This window comes from Oryx dammah, unplaced genomic scaffold, assembly GCF_014754425.2.
Source record: "Oryx dammah isolate SB20612 unplaced genomic scaffold, SCBI_Odam_1.1 HiC_scaffold_10, whole genome shotgun sequence".
NCBI lineage: Eukaryota > Metazoa > Chordata > Mammalia > Artiodactyla > Bovidae > Oryx > Oryx dammah.
The window spans coordinates 39,592,638-39,613,088 of record NW_024070194.1 but is presented as its reverse complement, the minus strand read 5'-3'; the positions used below and the strand labels follow the sequence as shown (position 1 = coordinate 39,613,088).

Genomic DNA, 20,451 nt, shown 5'->3' with positions numbered 1-20,451 from the left:
TGTGTTGCTAAGTTACTTCAGTCATATCCGACTGTTTGTGACTCCATGGACTGTAGCCTCTCAGGCTCCTCTGTCCATGAGGACTCTCCAACAAGAATACTGGAGTGAGTTGCCATGCCCTCCTCCAGGGGATTTTCCTCACCCAGGGATCGAATCTGGATCTCCTGCATGGCAGGCAGAGTCTTTACCCCTGAGCCACAGGTCAAACCCAACTAAATGCACACCCAGCACAAATCTAGGAAAATCTGAACATGGTCAGTGGGTTGCATGGATGTTGATATTCTGGTTGTGACGCGTGCCTGTTGGTTTTGCAAGACAGTAATGTTGGGGGAATAGACGAGACACAAGCTTGCTCTGTATTCTTTTTGAATTGCAAGTGAATCCATGATCATCTCAAACTAAAAGTTTACTTTAAGGACTGCACTGGTGGGCCAGTGGTTAACACTGTGTTCTCCTACTGCAGGGGGCACAGGTTTGTTCCCTGGTCAGAGAACTAAGATCCCAGATGCCGCAACGTGGCCAAAAAAGAAAACGTTTACTTTAAAAAGAGCCACTGAAAACTTGGCACCAGCTCCACATATTCTCCTCACTTTTGCATTCCTTACTAGTCAGAAGAATTGTGATGTGGCTCTAGCTTCTCGGGCCCTCCCTACTTACTGTGGAATCCAAAAATAAAATTCTGCCCAGAGCACAGGCTGGAGGAAAAGGTAATAAAAGTCTGGGCCATGAAAACCAGAAGCTGAACGAATACACAACCTGTTCTGTGGAAATGAACTTTGGAAACTGGATGCCAGTTCCTGAGATTTGGCACTGCTATCACCAAAACAGAGGGCTTCCATGGTGGCTCAGTTGGTAAAGAATCCACCTGCAATGCGGGAGACCTGGGTTTGATTTCTGGGTCAGGCAGATCCGCTGGAGAAGGGATCAGCTACCTACTCCAGTATTCTTGGGCTTCCCTGGTGGTAAAGAATCCGCCTGCAATGTGGGAGACCTGGGTTTAATCAATGGGTTGGGAAGATCCCCTGGAGAAGGGAAAGGCTAACCACTCCAGTATTCTGGCCTGGAAAATTCCATAGACTGTAGAGTCCATGGGGTCACAAAGAGTTGGACATGACTGAGCAACTTTCACTTTCACTTCGTTACCAAAACAAGATTATTGAGGGGGGTGGGAGGTGGAATTTAAAAAGAGGGGGTTGAGACCAGGAGAAAAATAGTCCTTTCTGGGAAGTGTTTTTAAATTCAAATTTTAATTTTTTCCCACAACTGCAAATGATTAACCGTTAAGTACAACTTTTCTATAGCAACATACTCTAACTTGAGAATTTGGGGGGAACCCCTCTTTTTTCCTAAAGTTCAATGCTTAAAGGCTCAAATGCCATCAATTAATATGCACACTTTTAATGATTTAAAAATATAATACCAAATTGCTTCCAGGAGCATCTACATAAACTTATAATCCTACCCAAAGTTACTGAAAGTGCTATTTTTTTCAAAATACTTCAAGTGTTTTGGAGGTTGATTTTTTTGTTTTATTTTGGGTGGAGAAACTGGAAAATCACTGTCAATTCAGTTTTTATTTCTATTATAATTAATTTGCTCACTGGTTTTTGGATATTCAAATCCTAGCTTCAGCCTTCACAACCAGGTAATCTTTGGGAACTATTCGGCCACCTTGTACCTGTCTTCTTAAGAGGACTCAGCACGTTCTGCAAATTAAAGGCCTAGTGGGCTTCCCAGGTGGCTCTAGTGGTAAAGAATCTGCCTACCATGCAGGAGACTCAGGAGACCCGGGTTCAATCCCTGAGTCGGGAAGATCTCCTGGAGGAGGGCATGCAACCCACTCCAGTATTCTTGCCTGGAGAATCCGGACAGAGCAGCCTGGCGGGCTGGTCCACAGGGTCACAAAGAGTCGGACACAACCACACAGCACAACATGGTAAGTAATTGATAACTGTTAGTTACTGTGCTCCTCCAATATCATCCTTTTAAACTGGGAATTCATCATTTCCTTATTCATAAGAACTGCATTATGGTTTTATTACTTTGTCTTTTAGACAGGTTAGAAATCATTTTTCCCAGGCTATGGAAAACCTGTTCCCTATGGCAGCACGTTAGCATCAGTGAGGGGTGGGAAAGTGGCAGGCGGCTGAGCACACCCTTTTGTTGTGTGTTGTGTAAGGATTTTGCTTTAAAACCATCTGGGGGGATTGGCAGGGAACAGAGGATCAGAGACAAAGCAAGAAGGGCCAGGGACTGTCAATGGCTGAAGCTGAGTGATGGGGGTAGAGGTTCCTTATACTGTAGACATTCCAACATTCCCATAGCAAGATTTTTTTTTTTAATGTGAAGGCAAATTATTCACGAGTCATTGAATATCCTTGTTTGAGGGTGCAGGCTGCCCCATGCACTTGTGAGAACCCAGCAAACTGTGGGCTCCTCGGATTCTAAAACCTGAATGGGTCTCTGGAGAGCAATCGCTGCTCTCATGAAGCCTCCACCTTCAGGCACAGACCATATTCAGTTCTTGGGACTTCTCAGGGAGCCCACCCAAATCAATCTGTGTCCTCTGCCCTGTCCAGGGCTGCCCTGCGTTGGCAAGGATTCATCTGGGCTGAGCAGGGTCCTCAGAACTCTGCTCTGAAGGGATAGTCCTTGTGATTTTCAGTTCTGAAAAAGAGAAAAACAGATCAAAGAAGCAGAGAATGGTTAATATTTTCAAGAGAAATGTTGAAAAAATACACTTAACATATTGTTTAAACTCCTGAGTGTACGGACTCAGTCTTATAATTTACCTCCAAAGTGGCCTGTCCTTAGACAGAAAATAATTATGAAAAGGTTAACTTAACCCCAAAGGTGGTAAAGCCCTCTGCAGGGAGCAGTCACGCAATCTGGACCTTGCTCCCCCTCCTTGGGAAGGAGGGTAAAGGAGTTGTATTTACATGGGGAACGTGGACAAACGGAGATTCCTGTCCAGGCCGAGGAGGTCAGTCATATCCTCTTCTGATAATTCAAAATCAAACACCTGGAAACCAGAAGGAAACACTCACTGGGAACTTAGTCTTGTAGATCTTCGGCTGAGCCACCTCAGCTGCAAAACACAGGTGGGGATCAGACTTCCTGTGACACTGGACCAAACCAGGCGGGCTCAGCCTCTGTTGCTTAGGAATCCCTGGGAAGACAGGTATAACCTGCGTGTGGCCCACAGGGTAAGGGATGTTCCAGAATAGAAATTTTCCCAACGTGCAAACCAAAACACCACCACAAGATGAAACAAAACAAAATACCATCACAACAACAAAACCAACAAAACCCCTCAAGAAACACAGACCAAAAACACTTCTTCCACACACCCCCTTGGTGAGGGAGACTCCTGGTCCCTGGAGGCACTGATGCTCACTGTGTAGTTTTTCTTTTTAGTCCTTCAAAAGTAGTATTCTAAGCAGCTCTCCCCTCTTCCTATCCCTAACACATGTGCAGACTATGACCCTTGCCTGCATTAAGAGCCGGTCCACTCAGGGACAGCCAACCCTGAGCCCACAGCTGAGGAGCTGGGGCCAGGGGAGGGAGAGAGCCTGGCCTGGCCTCTACCTGCAGGGTAGAAATCAGAGACTTAGTGGCAATCAAAGCAGAAATCAGAGACTCAGTGGCAACCAAAGTTCTGCCTAGAGAGACAGCTGGAGCCCCGACACGTCAGGGCTGGGGCAGCCTGGGTGCAGTGGCTGGCACTGGGGTGAGGGTCAGCCTCAAGAGAACTCTGGCTGCAGCCCTGCCTGCCCACCCCCACCCCCTGTTCCATCCAGTCTAGTTCCGACAGCTCCGGGCTGGGAAGGGTCTGTCTCTACTCCAGAGGCCTCACACTGACACCCCTGCAGTGTTAAAGACACAGATGGTGTGGCTGCTGGCTCTCAACATCAGCACACTCCTTCCCCAAGCTAAGAGGTGACCCCAGAGCCTCCGATGCCATGTGATTCAAAAGGAGGAAGCACTTTCCTGGAAGTTCTCAAGAATCCGCTTTGGGTTGACAGATTTGGGAATCACTCTTACGTTTCTCTGGATCTGAAATCGGATCAAAATCTGCAGGGAAATAAACGTCCAACATCAGACACAGGGCATTACCGGAGTCAGAGCTCAGCACTTTCCCCGACATCATGCTTAATTGTGCAGTGAAAGTCCAGAAGCCCTCGGTGGGAGCATGTACTGCAAGTGCTTTCATTCTGAGTCATTCAGAAACCCAACTGGGATTCTCTGAGCAGTTCTAGTGGGAGAAGCTCAGAGGACCTGCATGCACCTAAAGGAGAAATCACTGACATGCCCCATCCCCAAACGAGGAGACAGTGGAGCCAGGACGTGGCGACCCCCGCTTACCTGGGCTGCGGACTTCCTGTGCTTCTGAGCGATCGTCTGGATAGTAGGGTCTTCCATCAGGTGCATCCCCCCACTGGAGAGAAGAGTACAGGGCAGAGGCCACGAGGGCAAATGAACATGCTTCCTTCTTTAGGAAAACCTCACACTTCCTCCAAACACAAAATCTAGACGTATTTTTGTCATGATATTTGTTCATCATAGGAAACTTAAATGATGCAGAGAAGCTGCCACTCAAATCCTCTCACTCAGACAAACCACTGGTAGTGTTTTAGGGGAGGCAACTAGACACACAGCTTTTCACATACACTTGGTGGTTTTTCTCAAGAACCAGGTGGCAGTGTTGGAGGCCATGGGGCAGTGGGTCTCCGTGCTTCGGTCCCTCTGACCTCTTAGCTTGGGTACAGCCATTCCCTGCTTGGGCCTTGACTCAGGGCCCCTGGAGCATCCCTACCTGGAGCCACCAAGGGGCAGGTAAGCTGTCACGGATACGTTTCTCGATTGGCAGAAACTGATCAGGTTCTTCTGAGTGAGATACGGGTGGCACTCGATCTACAAGATGACAGCTCACCAGGAAAACAGTCCACCAGAAAAGGGGCCCACATTCCTTCCTGGACCCTGTCACTGCTGAGCTAGGACCCACTTCTAGTGTCTCCACTGGGAAGTGGAAAAGCCTGGACTGTGGTCCCCAGGATACCAGCCCGCTGGGAAGACCCACATCAGGAGCACTTAAACCTCCCCTGCTCTGCGAGGCCGTCCTCAGCACTTTAGGTAAAAACCTCGGCCTCCCATCTGCTCTATGCACAGAGAAGAATGGCAACCCATGTCACAGGCGGGTGTGGAGCCCACGAGGCATAGGGCTGAGTGAAGGACCAGGACACAGACACCACGAGCGGGAGGCAGCATGGTGTCCACACCAGGTGCTAACACTCCTCAAACTGCTGGAGACCAGAGAAGCGGCTGCCCTTTCTGAGGGAGGGGGCTGAAAGCAGCACCCAGGGGGCTTCCGGCAGGCAGTGGGGCCAGTCCTCATGCTGGTCAGAGCCAGGCTCAGCTTATGAGATGGTCTCAAGCTCTGTTCTTACGTGAGCACTTTTTTGTATGGACTTAACACTTGAAAGTGAAAGAGGAGAGTGAAAAAGTTGGCTTAAAGCTCAACATTCAGAAAACAAAGATCATGGCATCTGGTCCCATCACTTCATTGCAAATAGATGGGGAAACAGTGGAAACAGTGTCAGACTTTATGTTTGGGGGCTCCAAAATCACTGCAGATGGTGACTGCAGCCATGAGATTAAAAGACGCTTATTCCTTGGAAGGAAAGTTATGACCAACCTAGATAGCATATTGAAAAGCAGAGACATTACTTTGCCAACAAGGGTCCATCTAGTCAAGGCTATGGTTTTTCCAGTGTCATGTATAGATGTGAGAGTTGGACTGTGAAGAAAGCTGAGCGCCAAAGAACTGATGCTTTTGAACTGCAGTGTTGGAGAAGTCTCCTGAGAGTCCCATGGACTGCAAGGAGATCCAACCAGTCCATTCTGAAGATCAGCCCTGAGTGTTCTTTGGAAGGAATGATGCTAAAGCTGAAACTCTAATACTTTGGCCATCTCATGCAAAGAGTTGACTCACTGGAAAAGACTCTGATGCTGGGAGGCATTGGGGGCAGGAGAAAAAGGGGACAACAGAGGATGAGATGGCTGGATGGCATCACCGACTCAATGGATGTGAGTTTGAGTGAACTCCGGGAGTTGGTGATGGACAGGGAGGCTTGGCGTGCTGCGATTCATGGGGTTGCAAAGAGTTGGACATGACTGAGCGACTCAACTGAACTGAACTGAACTGAACACTTTAACAAAAGTTTAAAATAAAGTACTGCAAGAATGCCCTTTCTACATGCAGTGCCAGCCCACCTAGAGAACTCAACACTCCTGCTGGCACTAGTCATTTCTCTGCATTAATCTCTTGGCAGTCTGTGACCTGGGCTGAAGGACATCCATTTGTCCAAGCCTTTCAGGCTGCAATGTGCCAGGCTGGAGAGCAGGGGGGTCCCAGTGCTTTCTCGTGAAGCCCACTCACCTTGGAGCATCACCACTGGTGAAGGGTCGGGGCAGCTGGGACTGCTCCATTTTTGAACACCCACAGCTGCGTACGGGAGCTAAGCTCAGCTCAGGCCCTCGCTCTGGGGGCACCACCTCACCAGACCAGACTTTTGGGGATCTTCTGCCCCCTCACCCACCGCCTGCCTGACTGCTCTCAGTTAGCGATGCTGACAGCCCTGGGGAAGACACCTACACCTCTCGATCCACCCTTTCTTCCATGGACCCTGCAGCCTCCTGGAGGTAATGGCTGAAAAGCTGATCCAAAGCCTCTGAGCTGGCCCCATGCTCACCTGGTTGGTCACCGGCTTGAACCTCAAGTTGGGTTTATTCAGAAGTCTCTCGAGCTGCTCATGGTTGAAGTTTGACACCCCGATGGCTCTCACTAGGCCTGCAGTCACCAGGTTCTCCATGGCCTAGAGGGGAGAAAGAACCATCGGGCATCCAGGCTGGGCTGGCCCCATGGGTAACCCACACAGGGTCCGAATAACAGCCCCGCCCTCTGTTCGACAGTATTTCCCTCAAGTCTTCTCCAGCACTTCCATCCTCCAGGTCTGCTCCCTGTTGCACCACTAGGAGCCGGGGGCCGTGGGCACACCACGGGACCTCACCGAGCCTGTTTCCTCATTCACACACTGGGGACCACCCCGTCCAGGTCATGGGGCTGTTTAAGGGCCGTGTGAGCAGATGCATACCGAGCTCTTCGTTGAGGGCTGGCGTCGAGCAAACGCAGCAGGTCAGGCCGCCATTACCAAGTCCCTGTCACCTGGTGTCTACAGGGCGTCCACAACGGCCTCACCTGCTCACCCCTCTTCGCCTGGATCACAAGCTGCTTCAGCACCACGACCTGTGCTCAGTTCCTGTCCCAGTGCCAGTTAACGTCTTCAGGGACAAGGGCAGAACAGCTCTGCTGTTCACTGACTACGAGCTGGGCCGCCCTTGGCTTCAAAGGAACGCGGCCTGGTGCCAGGCACGGGCAGCTGTGAGTCTGAGCGGCCACGGCTGGTGACCAGGGTCCCTGTGTCCCTGTGACTCCCTGAAGTGGCAACAGCTGCCCAGACCCTCACTTGGGCCATACAAACAGCCCAGGGTTTGACCTGGATCCTTGAGAACAGGCCACGCAGTGGACAAATGGGCCAGGTGAGCTCAGTTTCGCTGATTTGGTTGTTTGATGAAAGGAGAGGAGAGGCTGGCCTGGCCCCGCACACCTTCCTATCTGTGCCTCCCTCCCCGCTCTGCCTAGATGAACCCGCACCCCACGCCTGCACCCCTCACCCCACACGAAGAGCTCGCTCTTCGTCTCCCTGAACTCTGCAAGTTCCGGTGTGAACCTCCCCTTCTGGCCTCCACCCCTCCCTGCCCGTGTGGGGGTCACAGGCACCCGCTGGCCTGACTGGACACCCTGCAGGCAGGAGCCCTCCTCCCAGGCCGGCTGCCCACTGCCCAGAGCCCCACGCCCACTGCCCTGACTGGCACGCTCCCACCTTGCTTCCACCTCAGCACTTTTCATCTGGACTCTGGTTTGAAATAAGCTGCCTCTTCCTCCACTTCTCCCTACCCGCCCCGAGACGTCTCCTGCCACTGAAGTTATGGCTCCGAAATGCTGACAAAGCGCTAAAGGGAGCCACAGGACGGCAGCGTGGTCACCGCCGGGACACGGAGAAGCAGGTTTTCAAAGTTTCCTTCTTTCTGTATGCTTTACACTTTCTATATTTTCTGTAAAGACCATGTGATCTTTGTTTTACCCAAAACATTCTGAATTAGTTTGAACTAGCTATCCCTAAAATAAGTGCTTCAGAAAGATGACCGACCCACGCTGAGGTCCTTAGTCAGATGCTCATCCTCAGTTCGTGCTGCAAACCAGGGGCCTCTGAACGGGCAGCTGCAGGCCTCATGGTTCCCTCCGGAGACGGTCAGCGGGGCTGGCTTACCTCCCACGTGTTCAGGAAGTCCGTGTCGCTGGGGATGATCATGCCATTGTGGTCCACCGGCAAGTCTGCCTCTCCAGACTGCAAGAGCCAGAAGGAAAGGCACTCACTGGGGGCTCATGGTGACCCCCGGAGAGGACAGGGAGGAAGGGAGGGAAGAACACTGGACCAGAGGACAGGAAGCCTGGGTTCTGCTCCAACACACAGCTAACCTTCTCCAGTACTCTGAACGTCACTGCCCACCACTCACCCAACAGGGAAGGAAGACCTGGAATCCTTGCCAGCAGCCATAAAGCTGTAGCAATTTCAGGCAAAAAAAAAAAAAAAGGAGTCTTTCATGTCCTAAGGGCCCCATCTCCCAAGGGTAGGATCGTCCCTCTTTTCTTAGAATCCCCATCATGGTGAGAGATAGTGTATCAGCTAGTACAAGGGTGCTGGGAGGTGCAGGGCAGAGAAAGATGGCTACAATACTGAAATGGGTTGCCACCTCCTCCTCGAGGGGATCTTCCTGGCCCAGGGATGGAAGCGACACCTCTTGCATCTCCTGCACTGAGAGGTGGATTCTTTACCACTAGTGTCACTTGGGAAGTGCCAGAGAAGGATGGCAGGAAATTTTTAAAAATCTAAAGCCAGACCTCAGCGCAGCCTCAGGGGTTGGTCTGCAACCCCTCCACCCCGCCAGGTATAGCCCCCCAAAGCAGGTCAAAGGGGAGGCCTGTGTGTGAAACGAAAGGATAGGCTGAGAGGCAGGATCTGTAGGGCACTAGAGCCTGGGGGCTCTGAGGTCCTCCAGCCCATGCCTCACCAGAGCTGAGCCCCGAGGGAACCGTGTGCTCACTGAATGATGACAGGGCGCAGCCAGGAAGGGAGATGTGGCCTACAAGGGTCTCGCCATCCTGTACCTTGAAGCCCATGGGCCAGTGCATGAGGTAGAGGTCCAAGTAGTCCAGCTTCAAGGTCTTCAGACTCCGGGTGCAGGCTGCTTTCACCAGGGACTTCTTATGGCAGGTGCACCAGAGCTGCAGGGGCAGGGAGGAGGCACAGACACAATGGCCATGGAGCCCGTGGGAGCTGTGAGTGCACACCTGCCTGCTGGCCCAGGATCTGCAAGATGTGCAATGTCCAGGACCCCCTGGTAGTAAATTCAATGGGGCAGTGACACGTCCTTCGGGCACCCTGGGATCCTCCATGGCTGCCCTTGTTCAGGCTGTCAATGTCTCCCATCTCCTGTGCAAACACAGCATCTACAATCTCCTCGACACCACACCAGCCTCGCTTCTATACAACACAGCTCCCTATGTAACAACTTTCAATCGTCAACCGTGCTCCTTTCTAAGGGGAAAACAGTGAACTTCTTCCACGGTCTGGCCCGTCCACTTCCCCAACCTGGCAGCTCTCTGCTGCCTAGCAGTTCTTCATCTGGGAATGCCAGCCAAGCTTCTTAGGAGGTCCCTGCACCTGTGATGTCCCATGCCCTGTGCTTTTGCTCATGTCACACTGTCCCTGACCCCCCTGACCTGCAATGCTCCCAGCCTGTGCATGGAGCTGCACAAGTCCTGTCCTGCGGGTTCAAGATCGAGTCATCAGCTCCTACAAAGGAGACTGGAAAACCCTCCCCGTGCTGTTCCCACCGTCTGGTAGCCCGGCCCTAAGCGGTTGGTGGCCCTCTCTATATATACAGGAAATCCTACCTTGCTGACAATAAACAGGTTCTCCCGTCTCACCGCGCCCTCCTTGATCTTGGACTGGATTCCCACTCCAACCTCATTCTCGTTGTGGTACACATAGGCGCAGTCCAAGTGCCGGTAGCCCACGTCTATGGCCACTTTTACAGCCTCTGTTACCTCCCCTGGAGCCGCCTGCAAGACAAGAAGTCAGCCACCTGAACTCAGGAGAGCCCGACCACAACAACCCCTGTTCACTCTAGAACACAGAGTCAATAAGGCATAAAAAGTGAAGTTACTGAGTTGGTACTCATAATCATCCATCCTAAAATTAGGGACATCAGGGTCAGAAAGAATTTATAGATAATCTAATTTCAAATTCCTTTACTTATTTGGGGAAAATGCTTTAGGCATGTTTGGTGACTGCAAATGACTGAGCTAGAGGCTGTGCTACTGGAATGAAGGTGTGTAAATAAATTTAGGATGAATAATGATGACAGGTGTGATGCAAGGAGGTACAGACTCACCCACTACCCACAAAGGCCATCAGCCCAAGTGTAAAAGCAGACAGGTGTACACAAAGACAATCCACCACACAGAGCATTGCCAGAAGCCAAAGGAATGCAATGGATGCTATCAGCAATGTTCAAGTTCAGAAAAGAAACATTCTCTGTAAAGCAGGCTGCTCAAGCAGGCAAGGGGCCTGTGGTGGGGGAAGAGGCTCACGCAACCACTAAACCCCAAGGGGTCTCAGCTCACAAGGTGCTTTCTCCCTTGAATGTCACGTCACCCCGTGAAATGCATCTGTCATAATGATCTTCATTGAACGAGAACACATTCAAAGTGGATGACAGCTAATGAACCAAGCACCCACTTCAGAGTTGGGAGGACCACCAAGAAATCAGAAGGAAGAGAAAATGAATATAATAATGAACATCAAATACAAATTAATAGAGAAGACCAACAAGGCCTGTGGTTGGTTTTTTGAAAAATCTTAATAGACTCTCTCTTTTTTTTTTTAATTTTTGGCCACACAGCGCAGCATATGGGATCTCAGTGCCCCAACCAGGGACTGAGCCAGGGCCCCCAGCAGTAGGAGCGTGGAGACCTAACCACTGGACCTCAAGGGGATTCCCGAAAGTAGACAAACTTTGGATGAGGCTGGGGAGACCAAGTTTTTTTTTTTTTAATGACATGAAAGAAAAGCAGTATATACAGACAAACAATACATATTTAAAAACCTAAGAAACTATTATCAATGACTAGAAGCCAACAATTTGGAAAAGTGAAATGAAATGGAAAAATTCCTAGAAAAACTTAAGAAGAAATAAAGCTCAATTGTTCTATAACTATTTTTTAAAATAAAGCAATTAAACACAATACACAAGAGTTTTACAAAAAATTCCAGTTAGAATTCATACCAATTAAAAACAAAGTTCTTCTGACAAGAGGAAAAGAGGAAACACTTTCAACTTATTTTTAGTTCAGTTCAGTTCAGTTCAGTCGCTCAGTCGTGTCTGACTCTTTGCGACCCCATGAATTGCAGCATGCCAGGCCTCCCTGTCCATCACCATCTTAACTTATTTTACTCGACCACAACAAATTAAACTATTAATACATCCCTGACCTCTACCAGTTGGTAAGTGGATAGAAGAAATAATTTAAATAATATTTTGATGAGTAAGGGTGATCATTCTAATTTCTGTGTGTGCTCATTTGTGTCTGACTCTTTTGCGACCCCATGAACCGTAACCTGCCAGTCTCCTCTGTCCATGGGATACTCCAGCCAAGAATATTGGAGTGGGTTGCCATTTCCTATTCCAGGTGATCTTCCTGACCCCAGGATAGAACCCCTGTCTCATGTCTCCTGCATTGGTAGGCAGATTCTTTACCACTCGCACCAGCAACCAATAATTTTCTATGTGAATTCTTAAACAAGTATTTTTTTATTAAAGACTGTTTTAAAAAGAAAGCAAATTTGAAAGGCTTTATAATTAGTGCTGTCTAAACCATTGACAGGGATTAGAAAAGGACAAAGTAGAGGAAGGTCCAAAGTACTTCCACTAAAGATTGAAGGCAGGAGGAGAAGGGGATGACAGAGGATGAGATGGTTTGATGGCATCACCAACTCAATGGACATGTTTGAGCAAGCTCTAGGAGTCGATGATGGATAGGGAAGCCTGGAGGGCTGCAGTCTATGGGGTTGCAAACAGGTGGACATGACTGAGCTACTTAACTGAACTTCCACTATCAGGTTTTTAAACTGGGAAGAAAAAGTTTGAAAGTTTCTTTCTAAAACCCAGTTGACAGTGACAGCATTTTCCCGTCTCTTTGGTACAGACACTTCTCCGTCTTCCTGTTGGCTGCTGCTCTGATCTGTCACGTGACAGTCCCCTGCTCCTATCCAAGCCTGACAATCTTTTCTTCTGGGCTTTCTCAGACTTTTTTTTTTTTTTTTCCTGAACAATTATAATGGAGCGGGGTGGAGGGGGCCGCTTCTTTGGTGGCTCAGCGGCAAAAAAAAGCCTCCTGCCAATGCAGGAGACACGTGCTTGACCCCAGATAGGGAAAGATCCCATATGCCTCGGGGCAACTAAGCCTGTTTGCCACAACTAGGGAGCCTGTGCGCTAGAGCCCAGGGAGCTGCAACTGCTGAAGACCACACACCCTAGAGCTCTGGCTCCCCAACAAGAGGAGCCACCTCAATGAGAAGCCCAGCTAGAGCAACTAGAGAAAGCCTGGGCAGTGAGGAAGACCCAGCGTAGACATAAATAAATAAACAAACAAATAAATAGTCTCTGCTTATTAAAAAGTAGAGACAAAAAATAAAAATAAAAAATAAAAAGTAGAGACAATATTTTGTCAACAAAGGTCCGTCTAGTCAAGGCTATGGTTTTTCCAGTGGTCATGTATGCATGTGAGAGTTGGACTGTGAAGAAAGATGAGCACCGAAGAATTGATGCTTTTGAAGTGTGGTGTTGGAGAAGACTCTTGAGAGTCCCTTGGACTGCAAGGAGATCCAACCAGTCCATCCTAAAGGAGATCAGTCCTGGGTGTTCATTGGAAGGACTGATGTTGAAGCTGAAACTCCAATACTTTGGCCACCTGATGAGAAGAGCCGACTCATTTGAAAAGACTCTGGTGCTGGGAAAGATTGAGGGCAGGAGGAGAACGGAACGACAGAGGATGAGATGGTTGGATGGCATCACTGACTCGATGGACATGGGTTTGGGTGGACTTCCGGAGTTGGTGATGAACGGGGAGGCCTGGCGTGCTGCAGTTCATGGGGTCGCAAGGAGTCGGACACGACTGAGCGACTGAACTGAACTGAAATAAACAGTGATTGGGAAGGACAACCCCCAATTCTAGAAAACCTAATGACTAAACACTCCATTTCCAAAAGCCAGAGGCGGGCCCCCGGCAGGTGCCAGCGACCAGCTGGACCTGCGGAGGCTGCTGCAGGTGTCTCCAGGTAGGTGGTTCTCCACGCAGGGGCGTGTCGAAGGAAGGCGCCGCCCCTTCTCGACCAAGAGTCCGCCTCACCTTCCAGGTGCCCAGGCCCAGGACAGGTATCGCCTCCATGGCTCGGAGCGCGTCCCCGCCTGCCCGCGCGGCTCCCTAGGGCCGCTACCCGAGTGGACGCCGGACTAGCTGCCGGCAGCAACAGAGGCCACCCGGGTTGGCTTGACGGTGCGGAGGCGGCAGAAGAAGCCAAAGCACGGTAGGCCGTGGACACGCCCAGCTGTCGGGGCCAAGGGTGGGGCTTCGGGGAACCTGCGCGCGCCGGCACGGGGCGAGACAGCCCTGGAGGGAAGTGGCCCGGCCCTCGGTCTCCTAGCAACGCCTCCCCCCCAATCCCTGCGGCTCTCGGCATCGGGATCTTGGCGGGGATCCCGAGGTTCGCGGGGGCGGCTGGGCCAGGCCACCCCCAGGGCAGCAGGGAGAGGCTTGGTGTCCCGCTAGGCCCCCGAGACTCGTCCCTTGGCGTGGGGCCGGGGGGACGGCTTCAGGGTGCCAGAGGGAAGTTCTTTTCCCTCCTCTACAAGTTGATGTGCTTGGGCGGGACCCTAAGGGTCTGCGGTACCATACAAGAGTTGGCGGCCTTAGCTCCCCGTTGGTGACCCGGTGCTCGAGTCCTGGGAATGTTTTCTAACTCCCGGAGTCCGTGGGAGCAGAGCGCAACCTGGGGACCCGGGACGCGGTGGGCACGGTGCCGCATCTACCAAGACTGGGGGTGAGACCCTCCCTGCAGAGCCTCCAGTCTGCAGGTGGGAGTGGGCGGAGCCATTGCGAGTCCCGGCCTGCGGTGCCCCTCCTCTCCTAGGTTGGGCTTGGGGGACACTTCTTGGGCGTGGCCTTTGGGGTCAGTCACAGGCAAGGTTCGTCATTGTCTCTTAGTTTGGCTGGACTTGGTCACTTAGAGTTGAGTGACCCTGAGCACCCATGCCTAGCTCATCAAGAAATTGGGGTGATCTAAGTGCCAAGGAGAGCTCCCTAGTAACAGTAATTACTCCTAACACTTGGGCCTCATTGTGGAGCTGCCTGCTCTCAGGGCTCCCTCCAGCCCCTTACACCAGCCAGGGGAGCAGCCAGGGCCAGGCTGGACCTGGTGCAGGTCCCAGGTCCTACCAGAGAAGATGGGAGAGGCTGGAGAGATGAAGAGGGGAAGGGACAGCCTGACCTTCCCCTGCCCAGGCCCGCGTCTACACTACCTCCAGGCCTCCTGACCTAGCGGTGCAGGGAGCTGGCCGCTGCTGGTAGGGAGAGGGATAGAGTGGGACCAGGACAGCAGGATGTGTGGGAGATTATTCTATGACTTCACGTCCCCTGGTCTTCGGCCAGGTTGACTACTATGGGGTGGTTCGTGGGTCCCTGGGGTCGTGGGGTCGCAATACGGTGGCCGTTGGCGCTGTGCAGTAACCGCTGCTACATTGGACACGGGTTCGCCCAGGCGGGGTCTCTTTCGCGCGCTGCTAGATGTGTGCACGTGCACTGGACAAGCTAGATTAGGCTGCCCCACCACCCCTCGCTGAGTTCACGTGTGGGAGGGAGGCCCTTTGACTTGGCGCTCATCTTGCTGCGTCTACCCAGGTAACTGGGGGCCAGGAGCCTGGGCCATGCTCACACCAAGCGGGGCTCATGCAGTTGAGTGCCCATCCCCTCCTGGGACAATCTGGGAAGTGAGACCACAATTAGAGCCAGAGAGGTGGGCGGAGTCCAGAGAAGGGAGGGTTCAATACCCTGAGGTCAAGGCCAAACCCTCTCTTTGGGTGTGCTTTGGGAATGAGAACCCCTAACCAGTCCATTCTGAAGGAGATCAGCCCTGGGATTTCTTTGGAGGGAATGGTGCTGAAGCTGAAACTCCAGTACTTTGGCCACCTCATGCGAAGAGTTGACTCATTGGAAAAGACCCTGATGCTGGGAGGGATTGGGGGCAGGAGGAGAAGGGGATGACAGAGGATGAGATGGCTGGATGGCATCACTGACTCCATGGACATGTGTGAGTGAACTCCGGGAGTTGGTGACAGACAGGGAGGCCTGGCGTGCTGCGATTCATGGGGTCGCAGAGTCGGACACGACTGAGCAACTGAACTGAAGCCCCTGCGCGCCCCTCCCACGTGCGGCCCTTTCCTCTGGGCATCCCTACACGGTGTGCACGTGACTTCCAGTCTTCTCCCTATCCATCTATATGCGCGGTGTGCAGAGACCATTTTTACAGTATGAGAAACTTGGCAGTGTTACCTGTGCAATGAAGCAATGAGATAGATGACGATGTTATTAAAAACTGGCTGTTGTGAGATTACTTTTACAATAACGTGTTTTAAATTTTGAAAAATAGTTTATACTTTGAAGCAATGTGAGAAGGGATTTTTCATATTTATTTCAACAGGTCAAAAACGGACGGTTAATTTTTTAATAACATTTCAGAAGGAATTATTATCTGTAGACGCAGAGAAAACCCACAAATTGTAAATCAAGTAGATTCTATTTATAATGTGCTTCACCTGAGCTTGGGAAATATTTTCTGACTTTGCAGGTTTATTTGAAATACATATTGAGGTAAAACAACTGCATGATAAAAAACTGTTACCTATTTAGTTGAAAATACTCCTAAAACAGAACTTCATTCTCGAGCTGTATGTAAACTTCGTTTGTGTCTTCTGCCCTCTAGTGGTCATTTCTCAAAATGCAGACAAAGCTCTATGCGGTGAACTGTGAAATGAACACAACCCGAGTTTGAGCAAGCTCTGGAAGTTGGTGATGAACAGGGAAGCCTGGCGTGCTGCAGTATATGGGGCCTCAAAGAGTCGGACACAACTTAGCGGCTGAACTGAGTTGAAGTGCAGGAATCCAGTTCCAAATTTTAAGACATTTTTGAGGAACTGAGAAGTTTTCTAACTTGGTTTCCTCATTTTCACAACATAATCGCCAAGTCTCTATTACATACTCCCTTGAGATTACTGATAGAAAATTGAATTTGGGCATCTCTTGACCATTTGACTTAATTTCCTGTAAAATTGGTACATATCTAGTATAGTCTTATCACTATTACATAAAGGTTGTTTTGAAAATAAATACTTTTAAATGTACCACACTGTTTCCTATTATTAGTTAAGTCCATTACATGCTGTATCTTTTATTCCTCTTACTACCCCCATATACCTTGTGAAGTACACACTGTATTATTCCAATTTCATGAGAAAATAAAGTGATACTGAGCAGGGGCTGATAAGACTTGGGAAGTGACACACCCTGGGCCTGAAAGACTGAGTTTCGTGTCATGATTTTCATTCTTCTAACAATTCATAATTTTGAGTTAATTTTTAAATTATCAATATTTAACCATAAGTGTTACCCTCCAGCTGAGCTATTTAAAATCCTAAGAGATGATGCTGTTAAAGTGCTGCACTCAATATGTCAGTAAATTTGGAAAACTCAGCAATGGCCACAGGATTGGAAAAGGTCAGTTTTAATTCCAATCCCAAGGGAAGGCAATGCCCAAGAATGTACAAACTAGCATACAATTATGCTCATTTCACCTGCTAGTAAAGTAAGACTCAAAATCCTTCAAGCTAGGCTTCAGAAGCACATGAAGATATTAAGAAGAGGTGGCAAGAATACACAGAAGAACTATACAAAAAAGATCTTCATGACCCAGATAATCACGATGGGATGATCACTCACCTAGAGCCAGACATCCTGGAATGCGAAGTCAAGTGGGCCTTAGAAAGCATCACTACGAACAAAGTTAGTGGAGGTGATGAAATTCCAGTTGAGCTATTTCAAATCCTAAACGATGATGCTGTGAAAATGTCGCAAATTTGGAAATATGCCAGCAAATTTGGAAAACTCAGCAGTGGCCACAGGACTGGAAAAGGTGTTTTCATTCCAATCCCGAAGAAAGGCAATGCCAAAGAATGTTCAAACTACTGCACAACTGCACTCATCTCACACGCTAGTAAAGTAATGCTCAAAATTCTCCAAGCCAGGCTTCAGCAATATGTGAACTGGGAACGTCCAGATGTTCAAGCTGGTTTTAGAAAAGGGAGAGGAACCAGAGATCAAATTGCCAACATCTGCTGGATCATCGAAAAAGCAAAACAGTTTCAGAAAAACATTTATTTATGCTTTATTGACAATGCCAAAGCCTTTGATGACTGTGTGAATCATGATAAACTGTGGAAAATTCTGAAAGAGATGGGATTACCAGTGAAGGAAAGTTACCTGACTCAAAATAGCCTGGAGTTAAAACTCCCCTCCAGGTCCTCCCCACCAGTCTATGTAAAACAAAGAACTCTCACCCAAAGGAAAAAAAAATGGACATTAAGGTTGATTACCCCCAACTCCAAGCTGGTCCCAGCCTTTGGCCAACCTCCAGAATTCCTTGCCCCAGCCATTTAAAAGATAACTACTCCGAACAATCTTGGAGGAGAAAAGGCCCCCTTAAGACAGTAGATTTCCATATATATGCCTGTATATACTTTTTTCTTGGGTTAATGGAGCAACTCACTAATCTGACTGCTGCCCCTTCTCGCCACATTAAAGGTGATCTGTTCCTGTGAAGTGCTGGTCTCGTTCTTTTTCCAAACTTAACCTTCTCTAACTCCCTTACCCTACATTTCTTGGTGCTGAAACCCAGGAGGTTGAGATTCCTTTTCGTTCTCCACGACCAGCTCTTCGGAGCGTGGAAGCCTGCCGAGCTCACTTTCCCGCCCAGACTTTCAAGAGCTCCTTGAGAGGACACCCTGTGCCTTCGTGAGTGGTACAAGTCCTGTGTGAGGGCTTTATTGGTTTTCCACGTAACCCAAGGAATATTGGTCTCTCTCTCTTCCTCTTTCCTCTACATTGTCTTTTCCACAGACCGATCAACTCCAGGAAAGAGGCCTTTTGCCATTCACCCTCTCTCCATCCACCATGAATTCTCACCTGACCCAGTAGCCCAGGTAAGCTCGGACAGTACTCTAGGGCGCCACAGACTATCCTCCTTTCTGGGTTCCCAGAGAACCCTCTGGCCAAAAGGCCCTCTGGGGAGGTATGTGGAGGATGCCCCTCCCTCCTTCAGAGCCTCTCTCTCTTTGCCTAGTTAAAAGATTAGGTGACGACCCTTTTCTCTCCACCGGACAGTCGCTAGCCATTTGCTATGGGGTCAAGCTAATCTGTCCCACGGGACTCTCCCTTGGCCTGCATAAAATGAAACCTCAAACCTCTATTCTTAACTGATCTCAAGGTTCATAAATTTGGCCTCAATACAAACTGGATGAGCAAAACCGCTGGCCTGAGTTCGGGACTTTCGATTTCAATATTTTATCAGATCTCACAAACTTCCTCAAATGGAATGGCAAATGGTCGGAGGTCCCCTATATTCAAGTCTTCTGGGACCTTAGAAGTCATCATTCTCTCTGCAAGAACTGTTCTACCTATCAAATCCTCTGCTCTCTTTCCCCCTCCATTACCAAAGAATCCAAATCTAAAGCCCCTAAAAGGTCCCCTAAACCCCCTGATTTTGACCCAGTAGATGAGCCTCCTCCCTACCTCTAGCCCTTCTTCCTTCAAAACAGGAAGCGATGACTCCAAAACCCCAAGAGATTTCCACCCCACCTCCCCACTGGCCAGGACCTGAAGCAACCACATGCTTCCCCTCAGAGAAGCAGCGGGACTGGAGAACCCTACGTGTGTCATGTGCCTTTCTCAATTTCTGCTATGAGCCAAACTGGAGAAAAACTGGGGTCTTTTTAAGAAAATCCTACTAGGTATAGAGAAGAATTCTTCTGCCTTACACAAGCGTTATCATTTGACCTGGAATGATCTTTATTACATCCTAAATGCCACATTAACCCCTGATGAAAAGGAATGGATATGACAGGCAGCCCGGACTCATGCTGATCAGCACCATACTCAAGACAAGACTAATCCGGTAGCTGATGATGCAGTCCCTTTAACTGAGCCACGATGGACACATCAAGGCGATGCCAGCATCCGGTACCTACATCATATGATGACCTGTTTACTACAAGGAATGCTAAAAAACTCTAACACTCATGTTAACTATGATAAGATTAACACAGTGACTCGAGCAAAAGATGAAAATCCTGTCCTTTTTCTTTCACGGCTTACTGAGGCAGTCCAAAAATACACTAATCTAGATATTTCCACCCCTGCCGGACTGACTACAGGTCCAGTTCATAAGCCAGTCAGCCCCTGATATTCATCGAAAATGATGCCAGTTGGAGAAGAGCCCTGAAACCCCTCAGCGAGATCTCCTAGAAATAGCCTTTAAAGTTTTCAACAATACGGAGAAAGTGAAAAAAGAAAAAGAAAAGAACGAAAGACCAAATATGCTTTATTTGCTGCAGCTATCCAATAAAAAAATTCAACCCCTTTGAGGTAAGAGATGATCCAATTGTGCCTGAGTTACTCCACTGATGGAGCCCAAGCTCCAGACCCCAAGTCTGTCCCATACGGATGGACTCGGAGCTTTGGGTAATTGGCACAGTGGCCGGACACAAAGTCTCATTCCTAACAGACACTGGGACTTTTCACTTTTATCCTCCTTTAAGGGCCCTCTCCAACCTTCAGAAGTGGCCATCAAAAAAATAACCCCTTCTCTCCGTTGTTCTTTTGACAAAACAACACTAACACAATCTTATATAGTAGTTCTTCAATGCCCAATGGCATTGATGGGACATGATCTTCTGGCTAAGCTACAAACTTCTATAAACCTCCCATCCTTAGATCCCATATCAATTCTTTGCATCCAAATGGCACCCGAACCCTTGGCCAGCCCTCACTCCCAAAATCTTCCCCCTGATCTTCCCCCGATAGATCCTCAGGTCTGGGACTCTGAAGCCTCGTTGGTAGCCCATTCCCCTGAACAGGTTTTTCTTAAAAATCCCTCAGGT

The 20,451-nt window shown here is 49.4% G+C and overlaps 1 protein-coding gene across 6 annotated transcripts; it reads right to left on the bottom strand.

Annotated features, from left to right (window-relative positions):
- Positions 1 to 2,298: 2,298 nt before the first annotated feature.
- Positions 2,299 to 16,266, bottom strand: AKR1E2 (aldo-keto reductase family 1 member E2). Of its 6 annotated transcripts, none has more exons than XM_040248782.1 (11): positions 16,143 to 16,266; positions 15,701 to 15,793; positions 10,079 to 10,246; positions 9,290 to 9,406; positions 8,391 to 8,468; positions 6,753 to 6,875; positions 4,817 to 4,914; positions 4,366 to 4,438; positions 3,991 to 4,074; positions 2,940 to 3,022; positions 2,299 to 2,667 (listed from the first exon to the last, which is right to left on the bottom strand). In XM_040248782.1, exons 2-11 carry the CDS (start codon positions 15,734 to 15,736, stop codon positions 2,625 to 2,627), a joined length of 903 nt encoding a protein of 300 aa, XP_040104716.1. In that variant the 5' UTR covers positions 15,737 to 15,793; positions 16,143 to 16,266; the 3' UTR covers positions 2,299 to 2,624. The 6 variants fall into 6 exon arrangements, with proteins under 6 accessions (XP_040104716.1, XP_040104715.1, XP_040104714.1 ...); XM_040248781.1 differs by lacking the exon at positions 15,701 to 15,793 and adding an exon at positions 10,842 to 10,924; XM_040248780.1 differs by lacking the exon at positions 16,143 to 16,266 and adding an exon at positions 10,842 to 10,924 and having other exon boundaries at positions 15,701 to 15,786.
- Between the last annotated feature and the right edge of the window lie 4,185 nt (positions 16,267 to 20,451).